Source organism: Lycium ferocissimum, chromosome 7, assembly GCF_029784015.1.
Source record: "Lycium ferocissimum isolate CSIRO_LF1 chromosome 7, AGI_CSIRO_Lferr_CH_V1, whole genome shotgun sequence".
Classification (NCBI taxonomy): domain Eukaryota; kingdom Viridiplantae; phylum Streptophyta; class Magnoliopsida; order Solanales; family Solanaceae; genus Lycium; species Lycium ferocissimum.
This window is the reverse complement of record NC_081348.1, coordinates 32,926,183-32,948,399: the sequence shown is the minus strand read 5'-3', so window position 1 is coordinate 32,948,399 and position 22,217 is coordinate 32,926,183. Positions and strand designations below refer to the sequence as shown.

Below are 22,217 nucleotides of genomic sequence, written 5' to 3'. Positions count from 1 at the left end.
AAATCAATACGGCAATAATTCCTTGCTTATATGCGAAAACAAGATAAATGATAATAAAAAATTATGATAAGTGCATGACTAAGGTCTAAGGACAATATTGTGAATACGTATTGAAGATAATGATTTCTATACAAGAAGAACATTGATCAGTTTTCTGTACATGGCAAAGATTCTTACTGCATTCTGGTTCGATATTTACAGTTTTTCCAAGTTTAATTTTTTTAATATTGTGAATAAACTGCGGAAACAGCTTGAAATAATCTCATCTGTCCTGATTAATGCTTTAAATAGAAGACTAAATGCCATTTTCCCAGAAAACATGGTTGGATGCTTTTAAAATTGACTGCTAGCACAGCCAACAGAAGATGCCACTTTGATTGGTGAAATATAAGAAGCTTTCAACAGGGAACAGCTGGCCATATATAAATTCGGATGCTAAACACCTTAATCAATTCAATATATCCTCCTTGAAGGGACCAGAATCCTGTAATAGTTTCATAACAAGTTTAACCTGTAGGAAAATGCAAGCAGACAGACATCAGTAAAAGCTCCTCAAAGCTGCAGTATCCATATTGATGCGATTCCATTTTCCGAAATTTGAAGATAATCTTGCAAAAGCAACTTAACACCTTTATTTCATCAACACAAATATTTTGCTTAACCGATTATGTAGAGATTTTTGTATAACAATCTAAACTAAGCTACAGCTGGAGGATTTTGGAGGGAAAGAAACACAACAAAACAAACTTGTTCAGAGTGATGGGAAGAGTCCATTAAAGAGAGCCCATAGAAGTCTGTTGTTAGACCTCTTTCATCTGATTTATTTCCAGGGCTATATGACTAAGGGAAGAAAAAAACTAATTATAGGAGTTACCCACAAAAAAACATATTGACCGCCATATTGTTGTTACCCGTCAACCACAATAACGTAGTGGTTTTATAATTGATTTCTACTCATATCCCGATAGAGAGTTTTCAGTGTGTTGGGACTACAGCAGACAACTTTTTATGTAGTCCTTCAAATCCAACCTTAGCAGATTTATCTGGATGATACCTTGTCCCCAAGTTATGGTAACAAAGCATAAAATGAGGTTACAAACTGGTCAGAATATCTAGAACCTACTGGCTTAAAAGGACAGGAAATTACAATGACACTGAGAATGTGGCTTCCAGGCTTCCTGGTATTCGATTGGGTAAAGAAGTCTTATAAGAGCTCTACAGTTTCATTTTTCTAAGTTCAAGACAACCTTAGGACCTCGTCGTTTAGGTGCTTCTGCTCATAAAATGTCTCCTTTACCTATTATGGGAAGAATTAAGTTTTTCGTTTTTTAACTTTCCTTTGAGCAAAGAAACATCCTAGAAAAAGGCAACAGTCATGCGAAAGGCTTTTCATTGGGAAGAATAATCACCTGGGCAGTTTCTCGTACCAAGAAATCATCAATGATTCGATTAAAATCCTCATCTAGAACATAGTGACAGCTGTAAGTAGTCACTGGCATATATCCCCTTTGAATTTTGTGTTCACCCTGAGCACCAGCCTCTACTGTGCTAAGATTAAGTTCAATCGCCGCGTCTATGGCCTGAAAAACAGATCAAGGGAACTTAGATATCAATTTTCCAGCAGGAAACACTGAAGACTCAGAGGAGCCTGTTTTACTTCTGAACCACTAGAGGCTAATTCTTGAAAAATACGAGTCTACATGGTGAAAAACACAAGTAGATATATCTGTGAACACTGTTGTCATAAGTCAAGAAAACCTGCATTCTTTTATATTTTTTTAATTGTAGGTTTAAAATACCTGGTAGTAGCATGCTTCAAAGTGCAAATTCGCATAGTAGGCTCCTGGGAGACATCCCCATAGTCGTCCATACAAGGTATCTCCTCCAATAAGATTAAGGGCTGCAGCTACAAGCTCATCACCTTCTTCCGCAACAACAAGCAGTGCATTGTCACCCATCTTTGCACCCATACGATGAAAAAAATCTCTCGTTAAATAAGCAGTACCCCACCTAAAGAGACAGAGAACACAGATTTAGATAATGCAGTTACTGAAATACAGCTGTAAAGTACACTAAGTAGAATAATATAGCTAACTAAAGTTTAGTTAAAATAGCATCGTAAAGAGAAAAAAGTTATGGTCCAAAGAAAAGAACTCCTACTTGTTATCGGTTGTATTTCTGTAGAACTTATAAAATGTGTCCCAATGGCTGGCCTGCCAATACCAATAGACAAGCATGAAATGAGAATTTCAATCTTATTCAGGGACATAATAATAGCTGCAAAATCATAATTAATTTAGGGGATGTTGGGTGGAGGGAGTCCAGCTGTAAAGGACCTCATATGTTCACAATGTAATTGAAAAAGTGTTTTGCGGATTACACCAAACCAACACAGAAAGAAAGAGATAAATGATATGCACACAATATTTAAATCCTTGGGAAAGGATATTAGTAGATGACATGATCACAATAAGGTCATTTATCCCAAAAAAAGAATAACAACAACATACCCAGTATAATCCCACCAGGTGGGGTCTGAGGAGGGTAGAGTGTACGCAGACCTTACCCTTACCTTTTGACGGGTAGAGCCAGAGGGCTTGTTTCTGATAGACCCCCGGCTCAAGGAGAATAAGTAAAAAACAAATAAACATATAAATAAATCAGGCTAGTAAAAGTATTAATCCGTTCTTTTTTATGTATTTGCACAACTAGTCTATTTAAGCTTAGAAAATAAAGTTGAACACCACATACTAAAAAGAGAAGCTACTTAGATTGTCTTCTATCTAACATTGAAGATCAATAACATCAATATAGTCCGATGGTAAGATGTTTCTAGATTCACAATATGTATTCATTGTTTTTAAATAACTGACACTGTAGCCTATTCTATATGATATTCTAGGATACTATCTACTTAATTAGGAAGATAATTACTTACCTTGTTATAAGTAAAGAATTAGACAGGCAATGTATCACAATACATAAACTACTGCTACTACTCTCGAGAAAAATATACCCTATCCCAACAAAGTCACCTATGCTCAAGTAACTAATTAAATGGAAAGTCAAAAGCTGCAAAAACACACCTTGATTTCAGATCCTCTTAAGCGTTTCATGGTCACATTTTGAGCAGATATCTGAAATAAGAAAAAATCTTATGAGTATTTTGCATATTTGAAGAGAGAGGAAGTAAAAGATGTATTTAGCTATAAGGAAACACTAGACTCCTCTAAGAAAAAATCTTAAATGTGATAGAAATAAGTAAGAACACAGGATGAAGAAAAAATGGCACTGCAGCAATACCGTCATGCCAATAAAGTGAAGCTGCAGATTTAACAATAACAACAACAACATGTCAAGTGGAATCCCACAAGTGGGGTTTGGGAAGAGTAGAGTGTATGCAGACCTTACCCCTACCTCGTAGATATAGACACGCTGCAGATTTGGCAAAACTAAATAAACAATAATAAAGCCTTGTTTATACAACACTAAAAGATCTGTTCTTGATTGTAAGAGAGTAAATATAAACATGTTCCCAGTATGATTGGATATAATTTAGATGTAGAACCAAAATCCTCTAGTCATTAGGTTTTCTGAAGCAGGGAACTTAATGTATTCCGCGTACTGCAAATGTGTTCTCTGTCATGTGAAATATTCTTACGAACTGCTCTATGATACAAGTTTCGCACATGGGCATGTGCGACCAAAAGGGCGTGTCTAATTATTACTATACACCACATTTATTTTTTACTTTCTCCAAGCTTAGACTACTGATAAAACCACTAAAGGGGCCTACAAAATGCCCTAACCCCTCATCCCAGAGAATGCTCATGTGGTGAACTTTCTAAAATTATTATTGAGAAAAAAAACATATAAACACGTTTCCAGTAGGATCGGATATTATCTAGATGTAGGACCAAGTCCTCTGGTCATTTGCAGACTTGTTCTCCTTTGCTATATTTTAAATAAATGTTTTATGATACTGAGTTTTGCATGGATGTGTGTGACTAAAGGCATGTTCAATTAGATTCCCTTTTGGATACAAATACTTTTCTTTATACAGTGTTTTCTGAAAACCTTCTAGAGCTATTGACTGACCATGCAATTTTCAAGGAAAAAGAGCACTACTTCTACAAACCTTCTTGCGTTCTTGACGAATGTTTTTCCTCTTACTTTGCTTCATGTCCATCAAAAACTCATCAAAGCTGAATATGCAAGAACAAACTTATAACAATCAAAACAAAATAAAAACTCATTAACATGATGTAGTGATAAATATGAACACATAGAAGTGTGGACAAAATGTAAAGGTCTATGTAATGCTCTTCAGATGAAGCAATCTCAATTACTTTGGTGACTTTTTTTGTTGGAGATTAATTGTGGTGTCTTCGCCAGCTTGTGCACACCTAGACTAATCCGCTGGGCACCTTTTTACCTCTCACCAGCACAGGAACAAGCTAGGTCTAGAGAGATGAAAACAAATCACATAGTGTCGCTTGTGCCGGATTGAACCTTGGTTCCCAAGGTTGTTACTCCAACTCTAAGACAGCGAGGCCACCCCCTTTAATGGATTTTTGATAAAAGTACTACCAGTTCTAGTAGGAACCCATTTAACCGAATTACAAATAAGTCCTTGCTTATCATAAGCATCAAGCTTCTTCATCCACACATCAACCAGGAGATGAGGCCTTTGGAATCTACAGCTTGATGCTTATGGTAAGCAAGAAGAAGAAAAAGAATAAACTACAAGCTACAACTATGTGAAATTCGTTCCTCTAAATTTCAAAGCAACTTTCTCAAGTATGAAGGAGATCTACATACTCACTTTTTATAATTACGATTTTTCCAATGATATTGCATTCCAATCCTTTGCAGAAAACCTTTCTCCTCCAACTTTTGCCACTCATTTGCAGTGGGAAAAGTAATATGTAGAGATGAAACATTAAACTGTCAAGGTAAAATGTCATTACAATACAGAAAAATGGAGTACTTTTAGGCATATGAAATTAATTAATGCAGTCCAGAACAGTTATTTTTACTAATAAAGGTATGGACCACATGGCAAAATATGAAATCATGTACTAGATTCTCAAGCTAACCACTTAGCACGAATTATTTTATGTATCATCAAACTATGTAACTTAACTGTAGTTACAATTCAAGAAGCCAAAAGAAGGAAATATATTAGGACGAAAGCAACAAGAGGAGCTCATTCATAAGCTTTGTCGCCCAAGAAGTAACTTCAACCAAATGAGAATTTTGGAGATTTTAATTCCCCTATCAGAATTTCTGCAATTTGACCAAGATGGTACTGGTCATTTTACAAGTATGACGCCCCAACAACACATTTAGCATGTCGTATGCCATGTGCCTCCACTTTTGTCAGCCATGCATATACGTTCCCTTGATCACACTAATCATGAGGGTTCTCCTTCTTAGGGAATTGATTTATCAAATTCATAACCTTAATTCGCAAACAAGTTATTTGACATAGACAATAGAGATCTCCTCCACAGAACAGATTTATCTTCTGGCTTCTTAGAACCTACAAATCTTCATCAAGTCAGACTAAAAGAAATGATACATTCCGTTAAATAAGGATAACAAAAACATTGGCTTTAATATGCAGAATCTTCCATAACCAACGAGCAACAATTAACAACTAAACGAGTTAAAAAACAATTTACAAAATCCAAAGTATTATTAAGTGTGTTTGGACACGAAGAAAAGCATACCTTGACTGCCAAATCTTTCATTGCAGAGACCAAGATGTCAAAGACCTGATCTCTATGTGGCGTGTTACGGACCAAGATCCTCGGGCCAGTAACTGGAGTGAAAGGCACTGAGCATTGCAGCTTTGGATAATAGCTCAAACCATAACTATAATAGGCATTTGCCCAAGAATTATCGAACACATATTCACCATAAGAATGACTGCAAAATTGGATCAGAAGGAATTAGCCAACGCATGTTCATGACAAAAAGTTGAGAAATTATCCAGCAGAAGAAGCAAGTGAAAAGCATAGTCCACATATAGCATGGCAGATGTTGAACCTTTTGAGATAGAGAGGAACAACACCTAAAATATTATTACTTTCATCTTGAGCAATGATGTGCTGCGGTATCCAGCCAGTTCCCTGAGAGAGAACATAAGCTTTTGTTCCATCAAAATGAGGTCATAACAAGGACGAAGGCAGCATAAACTAAAGATTATGAAGATAGAGGATAGAAGAAAGACATGATTAGACTTCACAAAAAAAAAAAAAAAATGATTAGATGCCTAGATCTCTATAAGTTGATTGAACGAGAATTAGGCTCGCGGCTATTCCTACAGTGATATTAGAAGATATGGAAAGAATAAACAAAACAGTACAAATAAGCAAAAGTCAGAATATTCTCCACAACAGATATTATTGACATAGGCAGGCAGAAACAAATTTTACGTATATAAACATCACTAAACACAAAAAGACAGCCAAAGAGAGAAAAGACAAACAATGGCAGGTGTAGTGCTCGTGACCATGCAACAAATAGCCATTAAGCATAGAATTTTCAAGTAGAAGGTGATAATTGATAACCTCCACGGCAGAGCCAGACTCCTCTAAGCTCGAAAGAAAACCGTGTGAGAGAAAGGGATTAAACTGCTGACGACCAGTGGCATCAAGACTGCACGAATCCCACTCTTCTGGTGAAACCTCTGTGATTGAGGAAACCACAGAAATGGATATCTTTTCACAAGTTCCTTTATCCCCCTAAAACAAAAGATAAACTTAATAGCATTTGAAGTAATATCAGAAGAAACTATCAGTATAGCTACCATAACTTTCAAAAGGAACACTATATAAATACTAGCTATGTTGCTTGGACTCTCCAAAAATGCTCCTGCACCCGTGTCAGATCCTCCAAACATTCACTACTTTTCGAGGATCCGACACGCACTCGACGACATTTTCAAAGAGTCCGAGCAACATAGAATACCAGTATATCTGTACATTGTATTCTTGATTTGTTTTAATAATATCACTGGTAGGTTTCAACTACACACACAAACAATTAAAAAAAAAAAAAAAAAATTACCTGTGAGTCTGCACCTGATAAAGAGAATTCCCCAAGTGACAGGTTCTTCTCAGCAGGCTTCACACTTCTTCTTGAGCCCCAAAACAGTGCCTTTACTTTGAAAAAGCAAACTGAATTGTGGGTAAACTGCCCAAACGAGGATTTCCCCTACAATACAATCAGAAAAAATCCATTGATATGATAATTCTACGACTAAGAATCGGACTTGAATTTTCTAATTATATGAAAACAAAGCTATACTGAATAAACTCAACCTATTTAAACTATGTAAGTAGAACCAACTCCATTAGCAAATTCATTGATTAAATAAAGCAATTTTAAAGTGAAAACTGAGTCAATTTCTAATTTTATGAAAGAAAAAGCTCAACCTATTTAAGCTTGCAAAGTACAACCTAACTATATTAGCAAATTGATTGATTAAATGAAGCAATTTCTAATAAAGTCTAATTTATGAAAGCAAAAGCTATTCTGAATGAACTCAGTCTATTTAAACTTTGCAAAGTAGAACCAACTATATTTGCTAATGAATGTAGCAGTTTTATTAAGTCAATTTCAAAGCAGAAAAAGTGTAAATAGCAATAGCAAGTAGTTTTGAGAGAAGAATAGACCTTGAGGTGGAAAGGGAGATGGCCTAGAAATGGTGAAGGAGGAGCAATGGCCATGGCTTCCCACTGTTATTATTGGTTTAAAAGTGTTTTACTATCTATTTATTGCGTGAAATTGTAGCCACCAAAAATGTTGCAGACGTCAACTACAAAGGAACATAATGGTGTTTGGATTTTTGCGCAACTGTTATCGAGAAAGAAAGAATTTTTTTAGTTTTTCCATTCCAGATCAATATATGCATGATGCATAATAAAAATTAAACACTTAATATTAGTTAATTAATATTATATGTGTTGCATCAATTTACGACCATTAAATTAAAATTATCTAGTTTCATGTAAATATCACTATTTTTTTTTCCCATATGCATGTATTTTGAAAGTGAATAAACAAGATTAAAGAAGGCCTCTGTTTTAATGGTGTTTGGGTCAGCTTTTAAGAAATCATAATATTTTGTCTATGTTGAATTTAAACATGAACCTCGTCGTTAGGTCTCTATTTTTATTGAATTTTAAAATAAAAACCCATATACGATACACTTTAAATTTTGTTTAAAGAACTTCTTGAGGAAACATTCTTCATACTTTGTTATATACCAATTCTTGTTCGATTTTGTTAAAACTTCTCTGAAATTAAACAAGTGGGGTCTCGTTTTATTGTGAAAAAACATTTTCTTTATTGGTTTAAAAATAAAATTAAACTCCCATATTAAAGAAATTGTGTTTTTGAATCACGAGCTCTAGCAGGTTTCACACCTTAAAGTGGAAGGTTGGCGACTGGTGTCTAAACCGGAGACATCGCACCGGAATGCATTCCCCATCACAGACAAGAAGACTGAGGAAAACTATTGATCCCTTTGATGACCTCTCTTCATCTTCCGGGTTGCGAGAAGAATCGAAGCGCAGACGATAGAATCGGTGATAGAGGCGCGGCAACGCGTAGCGAATCACATAGATAAGCCCCTACTTGCCAGAGCGCGGAAGAGATCGTCCATTTTCGATATACAAACTTCAATGGCTGCAGGAGAACGCTTTCTATTGGACAAATAACCTAAGTCCCCTGCAGTCACTACCATAGTTGACCCTCTCTTCCAGATGCTCGCTTCTATGAGCCAAATCACTCTCCTCGGGAGTTCTCTCCTTGACTACACCCTCCTCGGCTTTGTTACCCAAACACTGTGACATTTGTATATTTTCCGATCTTGGAGACAATCAGGTGCCAAAAGCTAGATCGACAAAGCTTTTGAAGTCGTGTTATTCCTCTTATATACGTGCAAAAATCTGTTGGACAAGAATTGCTTACATATGTTCTTTTTAACCAACCTTTTTTAGTTGTTTGAAAGTGCCATTGGCACAACTGGATAGACTTCGAGCCAAATAGATCTTGTTCATTTATCTCTTCTGATCGTTTTTTTTTTCTTCAACGTGATCTTTTTGTTCTAAATAATTGATACATTATATAACAAATAATGCTCGGTCGATTTAGTTAACCAATCATATAAAAGACTGAAATGATTTGGAACTTAACGATACATAGAAACCCAAAACAATTCCTCCAAAGGGATTCAAAAAATAACTACTTCCTGCAAAATATTTTTTTAAAACCCAAACAATAATAAAGTGAAAAAAGAGCCCAACCAACTGCTCCAAACAAACAAAAAGCAACCCGTACTAGAAGACATTACTGAATGAAAGAATGCACCTCAGAATTATATAATAGCAGAGTGACAATAACTACACGAACCAAGTACTAGCTATCAGGCAAATTTGGTTGTGTTATGGATGATTAGGAGGATGACCAGCTGATACATTAGCAAATAGCAATGAAAACAAGAACATTGCTCGGAAAAAATGACCTACTTGATCAAACAAATAGACAAAAATTTACATAAGCCTAAACTGCCTTTGACCCCCTCTTAGTTGCTCAAAACATTACAAATCTTTTAAATCTCCTAAACTCATAAAAACATAAGACAGCTCTGGGGGGATAATGATATCATACTCGATGGAGTCAAATGCTGGAGGTTTCCATCACTCTGCTACCTACTAAAGCTAGTATGTCACTCAACCATAACTTGCACAGAAAGACGCCCCGTTATCGGCCATGGTCAGATTTAGTATCATATTAGCTGCCTTGGGAGCCCTGCCAAGGTAGAAGGATTCTGAAAATTAGCAAACTTGTAGAGGAGTATGAAACTCATCTTGAAGCAAATACAATAACTTCAAACTTAAAAGCCAAATTGCAATATTCCAAGACAAGCCCCACGTACCAATTGGATAAAGCTGTCAAACTTGCCTTTAAACAGCCAAAGCAATCATATATGAGTAATTCTTAGTTCTTCACGAGTTTGAGGATTAAAAGGTGAAAGTGGAAGGTATTAAGCACCATGACTCAGGTGTCTGGTAGAGGGATGCTGAATTGCCAAAGCACGACTGAAGCATGTCCGTGTAGATGACACCAGGATTAGGTCCAACAGCTGCCATTCCAGGGGGCAACTCCTTCGCAACTGACCCCGTCAAACCCTCTATTGCCCATTTTGAAGCACAATAAGGTGCCACCAGTGAAGATTTAATCGCGTCTCAACAATTTTAGTCAGACTCGGGACCCCTGGAAGTGATATAAGCTAGTAATGGAAATCTAATTAAATAGGCTTTTTCATCATCCATTTGCAATATTATTCTGGTAATGCTTCACATACATTAAGTTTCTTCCTCGTTAACTTCCAAATTTTGAAGTGCCAGTTAAAAAGTTCACATTTGAGACCTAAAAATGAATGCAACTTAGGTTCTTAAATGCTTAAGGACTAAATAACAGTTCTTTACCGTTTCTTTTTCCAATAATGGGTGGACTCAGGGGCTGATTTAAGAAGGGTCAAGGGGTGTCATCCCACACTGCTTGGTTTAAATTTTTTACTAAATACACATACAGAGAATATGCAAAAAAGTAATAATATAATATGTATAATGAAGATAACACTAGCAGTATTCACTACTTAGTGCAGCGGTCTGAGCACTAGTTTCATGTGAGAAGTCGGGAGTTTGAAACCCCAGTAGCTGCCTTTTCTTTTTTAAACTTGGACCTTTGTTTAGATGGTTTCTAGTAATATATTTGCATTATGCTTAATAATATGATCTGAATTGCGTTTTTTTTATACACGATATTGTTTTAATGATTTGTTCATTTACTGTTACTTCCTTAAAATGCATAGGCAGATCCATGATTTAAATTTTATGAGTTTAATATTTAAGGAAATCAAAATATTGGGGAGGGCGCTAACCTAGTGTCTACCTTCATGTAGTAGGTTGGCAAAACTCATGTATATTGTTGCAAGTTTAGCAGATTTTTACACTCAAATTTATGCTCCACGTTGAAAGTACTGATTCAAATGAACCAATGTGACAACGATGCATCTCCTATGTTAAAATGTCGACACCGCTTATAAAATATCCTGCGTACGCCACTGGACTAATGCACTTTGCAACTCTCTTTAAATAAAAATGGCAAAGAGCAATGCCTCATTTGTTTATCATAAACATGCCAATAATAGTTTAGAGCAAAATATCACAAATACTATAACATGTTTTAATTTGACGCTTGTTTATAGTTTTGAGAACATGAACATGACCACGGGAAACGATAAACTGATAAACATAATTTTGCTAAACACAAACCATAAGAATTCCCCATTTAATACATCCAATACAAAGATCAATGAAACCAGTCCACAAGACTAGATCATGAGATTTATTTCTGATTTTAAATTCCAAACATAAGCACAAATAATAGCACCATAGTTATTATTTAGCTTATACTAATCTAGTTGTTGTCCCACCAAAATTGTGATTGGAGATAATCGACAACTTTCTTGTCAACTTGGAATGCTTTTGCAAGAACATCGTCACGGATTGGTGGGTCGAGCCAAATATTGCATTTGCAATAGTGATGACTCCTGGATTTTGACTACTAAGTCCAGCTAATGCAACGGCCTTAGTCTTTCCCACATTAAATTGAAAATGAATGAGACCTATCGGGAAAACGAACACATCTCCAGCATGTAGAATCTTGGTAAATAGTTTATTCTTCATATTTGGACCGGGGTTTGAAAGGACAAAGCCAACATAGAGCGTGCCCTCGAGGACAACAAGAAACTCAGTTGCTCGGGGGTGTGTATGAGGTGGGTTGAGACCGTATGGTGCGTAATCAATACGAGCTAAAGAAATGCCCAGAGTGTTGAGTCCAGGTAAGTTGTTGACGTTTACTGAAAGATTCGGACAGATCCAACTTGATTGGAAGTATTTCCCAGTTCGTTTAAGCCCGACTTGAAGAAGTCATCAGCGTACATCCTTTGGATCCTTGCAAAACTTTCCATTCACGAAAACTCAGTATAGAAATCACAATCGAAAGTAAAAATAACAATAAATATTATAGAAGTAAAACAACAAACAAGATAGGCATGAAGTGGGAAGCCATCATTGAAAATAAGTATCAAACTCTGTGGGTTTACCAGCAGCCATGGAGTCATTAACAGCAACACAAAAATCTTGCAAAGGACTAGGATCAAATGCATGGCTTATTGAAGTCACCGCAGCCAATAAGGCAATGGTTAATACAAAGTATTTGAGAGCCATCACAAACTAGAAACTCGGCGTATATATATTGAGACAATTTAATTGATGTACTCGGTTTTATCTGTGTGAGTAATGAATAGAGAGGTGTACCTATTTATAGATAACAATTTGATCAAAATTGTATCCAAACGTCCACTAAACAAAGTGTGGATTTGGCTTCTGCATTACCAAGTCTTCAATGGTGTATATTTAAACAAATATGTCGTGACGTTCCGTCAACCACTATAATGACTAAATCTTACTATAATTTTTTTGTGAACATAAAAACAGTTAACAACTACTTCCCTATTATAAATGACTAAATCACATTTCTTGAGGACTTAATGGTATAACTAATATTATAGAAACTTTCTAACAATAGAAATAATAAGAAAATTGAATCCCTACAACATATAGAAGTTATTAAAAATATATAAGCCGCCAAAACAGGATCGGAATATCTGAACATGAACTTACTGTCTCTAACTCCTAATTAACATCCAGAGCTAATATTTATTTTGGTAAGTTTGAAATTTATCAATTCAATAACCGGATCAATTACTTGAATTCTTAAAATAAAATTTGTTAAATTGACGGTATGAAAATTTGTGTAGCAATTTTACTCTTTCTTCACACTTGTGTCCATATGAACTTCTTTGTCTCCACTTCAAATCAAGAGCTCATTGAGAATTACGGAAAATTAAGAATAAAAATTTACATGAAGCCGGTGTTTACACTTAATCATATCAACATAATATGATTTAATTGATTTAAGGAGGTGATCCAGAATCTGCTACCATATACTATCATCTAGAAGCTAAACTTTACTTCCATATAATCATTTTATAATAGTAATAGAATTAAGAGAAACACTTGCAAGTTGGGTCAATACATGGGGACACAAGTACATTGTGACACAATATATTAGCAGTAATAAGAAATTGGTTAAATAAAGGGAAGTTTGAATTGGTAAATAAATGTGAATTTATTGAATTGGCATAATATTTCCCTTCCTTTAAACTTAGATCATACGTTTCCCATCTCTAAGCATATAAACTATTGAAAATTTTGAAGCTGTATAGTCCTTTTACCTTTTCTAATTTTCCAATTTTGACTTTGTTACTTCGATTTGTTGAATCATTTATATTTGTTTATTTGGCAGAGTGGATGAAATAAAGGGATGATTGTAGTTAAGGTTTTTTCGTTTTTCTTTGCTACTCTTCTTATTTCCTAATATTGACCATTTCCAATGTCCCGGGGATTAATTAGTCTCTGTAGTTGTTGAAGAAGGGTTCAGGATTTTGGTTTATTATAAACTAATCATTGATGACTTGGTAATTAAGAGGCTAGCTTATTTCATTGTTTAATTTGAGGACTCATTCAAGAAATTTCATCCATAAATAGCCACCATTCCCATGCAAAGTCTATCACCTTAATTCAAGCTTACCAGAAATATAATTAAAGCAGCATCGATCTAATTAGAAGATTATAATTGTCTAACTATGGCTTTGGCCCTGAAGTTCTTTGTTATAAATATTGTCATAATGGCTTTGGCATCTTCACCTAGCACTGCCTCCGATCCTAGTCCCTTGCAGGATTTTTGTGTTGCTGTTAATGACTCTAAAGCAACTGGTAAATGAGATTAATAACTACTCAATTTTTATTCGCTTTAAGTGCCTATATATAACGTATTTATCTCATGATTTTCAAAAAAAAAAAAAATATATATATATATATATATATATATATATATATATATATATATATATATATATATATATATATATATAGTGTGTGTGTGTGTGTGTAATGTTTTGTTTTGTTTGTTCTCTACTTGTTTTTTTCTTCTTTTTTGGTTTCTAACTATTATTACAGTTTTTGTCAATGGAAAAATTTGCAAGGATCCGAAACTTGTCACTGCTGATGACTTCTTCAGACCAGGCTTAAACGTTCCTGGAAATACGTCAAATCAACTTGGATCAGTTGTAACTGCTGTGAACGTGAACAATTTGCCTGGACTAAACACTCTTGGCATTTCTTTAGCTCGTGTTGATTTTGCACGACGTGGTCTTAATCCGCCTCATACACATCCTAGAGGAACTGAGGTTCTTGTTGTTCTTAAGGGAAGACTCTATGTTGGTTTCGTCCTTTCTAACCCTGGCCCAAATATGAAGAACAAGTTACTCACCAAGATTTTGAATCCTGGCGATGTCTTCGTTTTTCCTCAGGGTCTTATCCATTTTCAACTTAATGTGGGAAAGACTAATGCTATTGCATTTGCTGGTCTCAGCAGCCAAAATCCAGGAGTTATCACTATTGCAAATGCAGTATTTGGCTCAGATCCGCCAATTAATGATGTTGTCCTTGCTAAAGCATTCCAAGTTGGCAAGAAAACAATTGATCATCTTCAAGAACAGTTTTGGTGGGATAATAACTAAAAGTATAAACCAATTACTCGTGGACTCGTGGTTGTTTCTTGAAACATTTACTCGTGGTTGTTTCTTGAAACATACCATTTGATGATGTTCTTACATGTTATGAAGATATAGTATTATATGTCAATAAGATTGAATATTGGTCTTTTGGACTGATTTTCATTCACGTTTTGGGGTTGATGTATTGAACAAAGATTGGTTAATGGAATTAAATATAGCGTATTTAACTTTTGAAGGAAATATGATGCTTCTCTAATGATTTTGAAAATTTGGATAGTATATTGTCCTGTATCTGCTTATCGGATGTCTGGAAAATAGAAGCTTGAAATCCAACTCTGCAAATCAGTATTATCTCCTTTGGCCAAATATCTTAACTCAAAGTGGCAGCGGGAATAATCATGAGGTGTAGTCGCGATGTCTATGTTGAGCGTCTCAGCATGAGGTGAGGCTCGCAAAAGGCCAACTACTCCATACAAATAAAACCTTCCTATATATATATATATATATATATGAAACTCTAGCGTAAGATATTTGCAATTCAATTGATATTTGCATTTCAGTTCTGGAACCGGTACCCCTTTGAACTGCAAGGTGCACAGGACATTTTTGAAGTAAGTTCTGATTATTAGCTTGGTTTCATAACTCAACTTATGAAGATAATATTGCATGAGCGACCAAAAAACTTGTTGATAATCACGACAACTGTCTTCCTCAACATTAAAATCACCAGCACCAAAGCCTGGATGTCTTTGGTACATGCAATGTTGAAAGTAAGCTTAGCATAACCAAGGAGGATACTTCACAAGCCAGACAAATTTTGTTGCCTTCAATATGATGTTTGACATATACGTGCAACGCACCTAATCATAAACTAGTAGTTACATAAACAAACAAATGTAGATTATTGTGGTTTAAGGTTAAAACATATCTGTATAACATCAACTTTGCAGCTGCCTATCCCTTTTCGGCCTTTAAGCAAAAACATTTCTGGGTGAAAAAGTAGTAATGATTTTACACTATTTGATACATAGCCAATATGTTTATAATCTTTCACCTCAAGTATAACAAATCCATTATTTTGAGTTGGTCAGCCAATGTGTTACGCTGCTAGCTGCACCATTGTTTCATTTCTTTCACCAAGATCTTTGCAATATCTTCTCTAACTCTGCTAGTGTAGCCTCATCATCTTCATCCTCATCGTAATCAAAGATGCTATCATCATCATCTACTTCTTCTGGTCCTGCTTCATCACTAGACCCTACATTAAACATGATCATCCAATAGTACATAAATGAGTAACTGTCAAGATAAAGTTTTTGATATGCAAGATATGAAGCACAGACCTGAACCTGCAGTCTGCACATAATCATCCTCAAACAATTTGTCATTCAAAATTGACCTCACAACTGAATCTGCATTGTCGCGGATCACAAAGTAGTCAGGGTGAGAAAGGTAGTAACGATGAACCGCCAACTGATATGAAGGCATAAAGCCTACCATGACACTTTCTTCGGATTGATAATCACTAATTGGAATACGTTGTATTGCAAGCACTCTTGCTTCACTAGTAGATGCTGAGGACTGGTCTAATTCTGGCTTGTTATATGCAAGGGTAACTCCAAACTCTTTCATCTTAAAAGTATTACTCCAACAAGGCAATGAAACATTAATCTGATCACCAGTTTGTAAATACTTCCCAAACTTCCAGTGGCATAAAAATGTCAACCTGTTGTTCTCTCCTGGAATGCCAATGAATGATGGGGCATAAATCCACTTAAGGCCCTTTGTAATGTTTTGGACTTTGATATAAAATGTATGCCCGTCACCAAAATAGCGAAATTTGCGAGGACTAGAACGTGCATAGACAACACAAATGATCAGGCCTGTTATGTTGATATAAGGAAGTGAATCTACTTTCAGGGTCAACATGCTCTGTTCACTTTTGTTGTTGAACCAGCTTGGAACCTCATTTCCTGGAAAATAAGTACTGAAGATGCCAAATTCATAGAGTCCCTGATGCCAAACAAGAAAAAAAAAGGTATTTTACATTGGATCTGCTCAACAGGTTGAGGAGAAAGTTTACAGTAAGAAAAAAACTTACCTGTTGAATTGAATATATCCTTTTTGTGTTAGTGAACCTATTAAATATTTCCACCACTGTATCTGCTGTGTTATCCAGCTTGAGAAGCAGGCCTAGAGTATTCAATATTTCCACTTCAAAATTATCAATGGGCTTTAGCTTGAAAATTCCTGAAATCTCACTTAAATTCTCACTTTCCATGACATCTAAAAAGAGATTTGACATTAGGTTTGGTAGATTTGTAACTGTTTCCAGTGATGAGCATCTAACTGCCTTCAGCTCAACTAGGCTTGGAGGAAGCTCTGGCAGAGAACGGAGGCTCGGACATCCATCTAACCAAAGGTCTTGGAGCATACCAAGAGTTTTGATACTCAGAGGCAGGTTGTAAATCAAGTTTTCGCTTAGATTCAAGAAGCATAACGAGGGGAGGTTGTTGAGGCCAAAGGATAAAGCGTCATCTGTTAAGTTGCATTTAGCAAGACTTAATCTAACGAGCGAACTTGATAAAGAAGAGAATGAAAACTGGTTATAATCTGGGGATCTTCTCAACTTTGATGACCAAGTTTGCCAGCGGGCCCTCGATGAATTTGCATTACCAAAATTCATTCCATCAGCCTGTAGGGTTGTCAAAGATTCTAACTTGCCTAACTCTATTGCTGATGTAACTAGTTTAGAACAGCCAGAGATATTAAGTTTTTCTAAAGATTTGAGCTTACAAAAGCTTCCAGGGAGCTTCCTTAAATTCTTGCAGTCTCTCAAGTTCAGATAGACGAGTCCGTCAAGGCATCCAATTGATTCATGAATCTTGACCAACTTAATGCAGTCTTTCAGGATCAAAGTTTTCAGATGGGGAAGTCCAGAAAAATCAGGAGTTCTTTTTAGGAAATGGGAATGACTAAAGTTGAGGATCTTTAATGATCTGAGAATCTGAAACATGAAATAAGAGGTGAAGTTAAGTCTGATTCAAAAGTCATTTTCCTCTAGTAGATGAAAAGGAAACACATTTATAACATACCTTAATTCCCTTCCAAGGTTTTTCCAAACAACTTTTTTTCATTTCAAGGGCAACCAGGCTCTCTAGAGGGAGATCCTCCGGAATGGTCTTCATATGAAATCCAGACCAACACAGTAATCTTAGACTTTTTGGAAACATACTATAGAATCCAGTGAATCTTACATAACTAAGCTGGAATATCCTCAGCTTCTGCATTCTGGAAAATGCATCAGCTTCAAATTCTATACTGTTTGAAACTTCTGCGCTGGCATCATCAAAATGCTCCATATTCTTACAGCGTTTTCTAGGACCTACCAGACCAGTATCTTCACTGAAGTAATATGATCTGATAGACTTAACTACTTTGGACAATTTTGTGGGCATTCCCTTGTCAAGAACTAGGCCTTCAATTTCTGCAGTTCCCTGATAGAAGAACAATTGTTTAGTCATGATAGCGATTATAGTGCATACACAATATAGGATAAGATTCTTACAGTTTTTGCACTCAAGATATCGAAGGAATCTCTGTATCGCCAAACTCTGCTTCTTTTCTGAGGCTCCCAAGGGGATTCTAGGCGGATAATTTCTCTTCCCATATCTTGAATCAATGAATGCACTTTCAGCTTATCCTTGTCGATTTCGATCAGACATCTATCTGAAAGAATCTGAATTCCTACTACTGAGAAAAAACCACATCCATCGAGTATAGTAACTGCATAGTCTTTATCCTTCCCAACAAGGAAACAGACGATATCGAGGAATAGATTCTGTACATCATCATCTGGCAGCAAATCGTAGCTGATTCTGAGTTTTTCCAGGATCTTATTGTCAGGGATTTCCTTTAGCTTCCTCAATGCACTCTCCCACACCTCTATACTTCTGTCACAAAGAGAAGAACCTAAAACTTTGAGAGCTAAAGGAATCCCTTTACAATGAAGTATCACATTTTCTGAAAGGTCCTCATGATCTTCTGAAGATTTTTCTTTTAGAAAAGCATGCCAGCTGAAGAGTCGAATCGATTCTTGAGCATTCAATGGCGTGACCTTATACATCTTACATCTGCAGACCTCACTAGCATTAAACAGGTGCTGATTTCTGGTTGTTATGATAATTTTACTGCCAGGATAAAACCATTCTCGCATCCCAAGAACAGCATTTAACTGATCTCTATCATCCACATCATCGAGAACAAGAAGAATTCTTCTGCAACGGATGGCCTCTTGAATCTTGATGACTCCTTCATCGACATTGTATATCTTTTCCACCTTCTTCCCTAGAACATTTGAAAGAAGTTGTCTTTGTAGACTTACCAGACCATTATGTCTTTCTGAAGTTTTATTCACATCGGCAAGAAAGCTACTGCCATCAAATTTGTCAACGTTAAGATTGTAAGCAGTCTTCGCAAGTGTAGATTTACCTATTCCCCCCATACCATATATAGCCATAATATCAACACTTGTTGATCCATCCTGCAACCAGAGATTTATGTCTCTAACTCGAGAATCTATTCCAACTGGGTGGACAGCAACACTTAAAACTGCGCGATTTAGTTTTCTTGCCACCACCTTCACAATCTCTTGAATAAACCTCGACTCACACCTGAAAATTAGATAATATCCAATACCATCTAAAGTCATGAATAAATCACATACTGAGCCAAAGGTAACTTATAATTCATAAATTTTCTTTAGTTTTCATCAATTACTGAAACTATATTAAAAGAGGGAAGTAAATATAAAGGTTTCCATGCACCAGCGAGGATAACAGGCTATATATTTGATATGCAACTCTCTAAAAGTGAGGATAAAGTACTACTCCATTTTGTTAGTACAATGAGTTCCATTTCCAGTCACATGAAAGATCATCTTAGAAAATGGGATGAAACAATTTGAATATCTACATAAACATAAAAAGCTAGTAAGAGCTTACCCATCAGATTGATTCTGTAATACCATTCCTCCCAAATCAGCAACTTCTGATAGAGCAGCCTTCCATTCCTTCACCTTATCGGTCCCAGACTTATATCTCTCTTCATACATTAAAAAAGATTGTTCAAAACACCCTTTTTGTTTCCTGACTTCTGATGGATACATATCATAAAACACAGGTAGAACGAAACGTCCAAAAGCTTTCTTGCTCTCAAGTATAAACACAAGTTCATCAAGGCACCTCTCTGAAGAGGCATAGTCTTTTGAGAAGACAACAATGAGAATTCTTGATCCTTGAATTGTTTTCTGCAATTCTTTGCACCCTTTTTCATCTATCTCAGGTTCATCAACGCTGAATGCTCGAATACCAAAGATTTGATAAGGCTGAATGAAGATGATTTCCAAAGGACTTGCCTAGTTTTGTTGCCAAACTCAGAAATGCATGATAAGCAAACTGAGACATTTTTTATATTTGTTTTGATCAACCACTGATAAAAGATTGTTCTGTGAGAAGCAAATGTTTAGATGCCTTGAAGATATAAAGAGGTGATTTTGCATCAGGAGGCAATGTAAGAAGGTACATATATTGTTTTTGCATGTCAAAATCAACAGGAAATATATATATTCTAAAGTTTACCTAACCTAAGGTCTACATATCATTAACTAACCTAGTAAATGACAACAAATTTGCAACACATATATGTAGTTATTACTATATAGTTTGTCTCTTATTTATTGCAGATAGATTTGGAAAAGACAAGGTAAGAAAATGCCACTTCGGCACATCTCTATAATAGTACAGCTTCTAGAGTGAGAGTTCCTAGCTCCTATGTGCAAACTTTCAATGTCAACCTTATGAAAAACAAAGGGTTAAATTAGCAATATGAAAGTAGAATAACATTTACTTTTCAATGATATTAACCATATTCTAGAATACTTAAATTGGAAAAATATATCTTATTTGTTTATTTTCTTCTTTCAGGGATTAAGACTTAAAGAACCACCATGTATCTCTATTTGAGCTAAATTTTGTTCCAACATAAAACAGATTTGTCTCTTAAGACAAATTAAGTGTTCACTAATATTGGAGTTTTGCTAAATTCCATACCTATCCTTATTTTGACATTTATAGATTAAAAAGACTCTTTACAAACAGCAAGAGGTAAATATGAGTAATGACAACTTGTTGATTAGCTGTCTCTGTTACTGCAGTAAAAGTTCAAAAAAAGTTGTTGGATTCTTTCCTGTTTTTTAGCCATTTTCAGTAGTATTAACTTAGTTGCTGATTTTTAAGAGTTTGTTGGGATTTTTAGGAGTTTGTTGATCATGGAATCATGTGCAAAGTAGTTGCTTAAATCTAGGCTCTAGTTGTTGAATTTTTCTATATTTAAACACCATTTCAGTTCAATGAAAAAATATCTTTCCAGCAGCAAATATTACTTCTCTTCTTCTTGCCTTTATTTCTGTTTCAAGAGTTGTAGTTTAGCTTAAAAACTCCAACACAAGTACACAACTAATAATTAAGGTGCAATCCATCTAGTTGGTATCACCTAGACGAGTCTTGTCTTCGTTTTTCGTTAACTTTAAACATTAATTTGTAATTATTATTATGTAAGAATGTATAGCATTATGTACTATTCATCGTATCAACACAGAACTTTTTCCATTACAATAACATATTTATAGAATTTCCAATACAAAAAAATGTCTGCCCTATGTATTTCTTATTGTAGCAGAGCTTTTTAACAAACTAGTTTTTGAAACGCACGTGTATTCCATGCTAAGTAATACAAATTTCTTAATATAGTTGAAACAACATTATAATAAGTGCATGGTGAATTGCACAAATTTTGAAAGGGAAGACGTGTTTATGCCAGCATACAACACCAAATCAGACAAAATAAATTCAAATTTTAGATCAAGCCAAACTTTTTGTGATCATTACGTTTCTTTATAACGAAATCTTAAAATTTGGCGGGATGGATTTTAAAAGTTTTATCAACGAGATCGTTCTTTTTCTTTTCAGGCTTGATTGTATTAGTTCTAGGTATAAAGAACAAAATTTTAAATTGAATTAGTTATACGATGGAAATAAATGAGGAACTTTAAAATTGACAATATATATGAATATATTGTGCCATCAACGTAAAACGTCTTTGATAAACTATAGAGCAATGGATTATTAAATATGGTTAACCGTACCAGTTAGTATTTTGAGCTATTAAAAAGGATACTTTTCATAACTATCTTGCTAAATTGTCAATCGAGATTCAAATAGAATCCCCAAAAATTTAAGCATCTCATTCCTATCAATTAGAATCACCAAATGCCCTAAAATTTTGGGTTTTATTCTCAACTTCATCTTCTCTACTAAGTCCGTCCACCAATATTTTAGTCCATTTATTTTTATCCTTCACTCCCTTTAATTTGTTGAGTCCATCTAAAAGAAATTTCCTCTCGTTATCGTATTCGTCTTAATTCATAAATGTA

General features: G+C 35.3%; 3 protein-coding genes, 2 long non-coding RNA genes and 1 pseudogene across 6 annotated transcripts; 2 read left to right on the top strand and 4 right to left on the bottom strand.

The window, feature by feature from the left end:
- Positions 1–79: 79 nt before the first annotated feature.
- Positions 80–7,743, bottom strand: LOC132064481 (uncharacterized). The gene is made up of 12 exons (XM_059457474.1): positions 7,686–7,743; positions 7,078–7,224; positions 6,579–6,752; positions 6,055–6,137; positions 5,736–5,934; positions 4,826–4,947; positions 4,139–4,205; positions 3,087–3,137; positions 2,161–2,213; positions 1,800–2,010; positions 1,410–1,580; positions 80–511 (listed from the first exon to the last, which is right to left on the bottom strand). Exons 1-12 carry the CDS (start codon positions 7,737–7,739, stop codon positions 449–451), a joined length of 1,395 nt encoding a protein of 464 aa, XP_059313457.1. The 5' UTR covers positions 7,740–7,743; the 3' UTR covers positions 80–448.
- LOC132064482 (uncharacterized) lies at positions 6,329–6,721 on the top strand. Its single transcript, XR_009416560.1, has 2 exons — positions 6,329–6,506; positions 6,548–6,721. It is a non-coding gene; the product is annotated as an uncharacterized LOC132064482 (long non-coding RNA).
- A 1,620-nt stretch (positions 7,744–9,363) lies between the features above and the next one.
- Positions 9,364–10,233, bottom strand: LOC132062723 (uncharacterized). The gene is made up of 2 exons (XR_009416242.1): positions 10,069–10,233; positions 9,364–9,825 (listed from the first exon to the last, which is right to left on the bottom strand). It is a non-coding gene; the product is annotated as an uncharacterized LOC132062723 (long non-coding RNA).
- Positions 10,234–11,169: 936 nt separating this feature from the next.
- Positions 11,170–12,363, bottom strand: LOC132062722 (putative germin-like protein 2-1; annotated as a pseudogene).
- A 1,374-nt stretch (positions 12,364–13,737) lies between these two features.
- Positions 13,738–14,891, top strand: LOC132062721 (putative germin-like protein 2-1). Its single transcript, XM_059455239.1, has 2 exons — positions 13,738–13,922; positions 14,166–14,891. Exons 1-2 carry the CDS (start codon positions 13,793–13,795, stop codon positions 14,726–14,728), a joined length of 693 nt encoding a protein of 230 aa, XP_059311222.1. The 5' UTR covers positions 13,738–13,792; the 3' UTR covers positions 14,729–14,891.
- A 539-nt stretch (positions 14,892–15,430) lies between these two features.
- LOC132064480 (disease resistance protein RPV1-like) lies at positions 15,431–21,958 on the bottom strand. Of its 2 annotated transcripts, none has more exons than XM_059457473.1 (6): positions 19,729–21,958; positions 18,294–19,398; positions 17,821–18,222; positions 16,827–17,732; positions 16,075–16,738; positions 15,431–15,983 (listed from the first exon to the last, which is right to left on the bottom strand). In XM_059457473.1, the coding sequence occupies exons 1-6, from the start codon at positions 19,890–19,892 to the stop codon at positions 15,859–15,861; spliced, it is 3,366 nt and encodes a 1,121-aa protein (XP_059313456.1). In that variant the 5' UTR covers positions 19,893–21,958; the 3' UTR covers positions 15,431–15,858. The 2 variants fall into 2 exon arrangements, with proteins under 2 accessions (XP_059313456.1, XP_059313455.1); XM_059457472.1 differs by having other exon boundaries at positions 16,069–16,738; positions 19,729–21,948.
- Between the last annotated feature and the right edge of the window lie 259 nt (positions 21,959–22,217).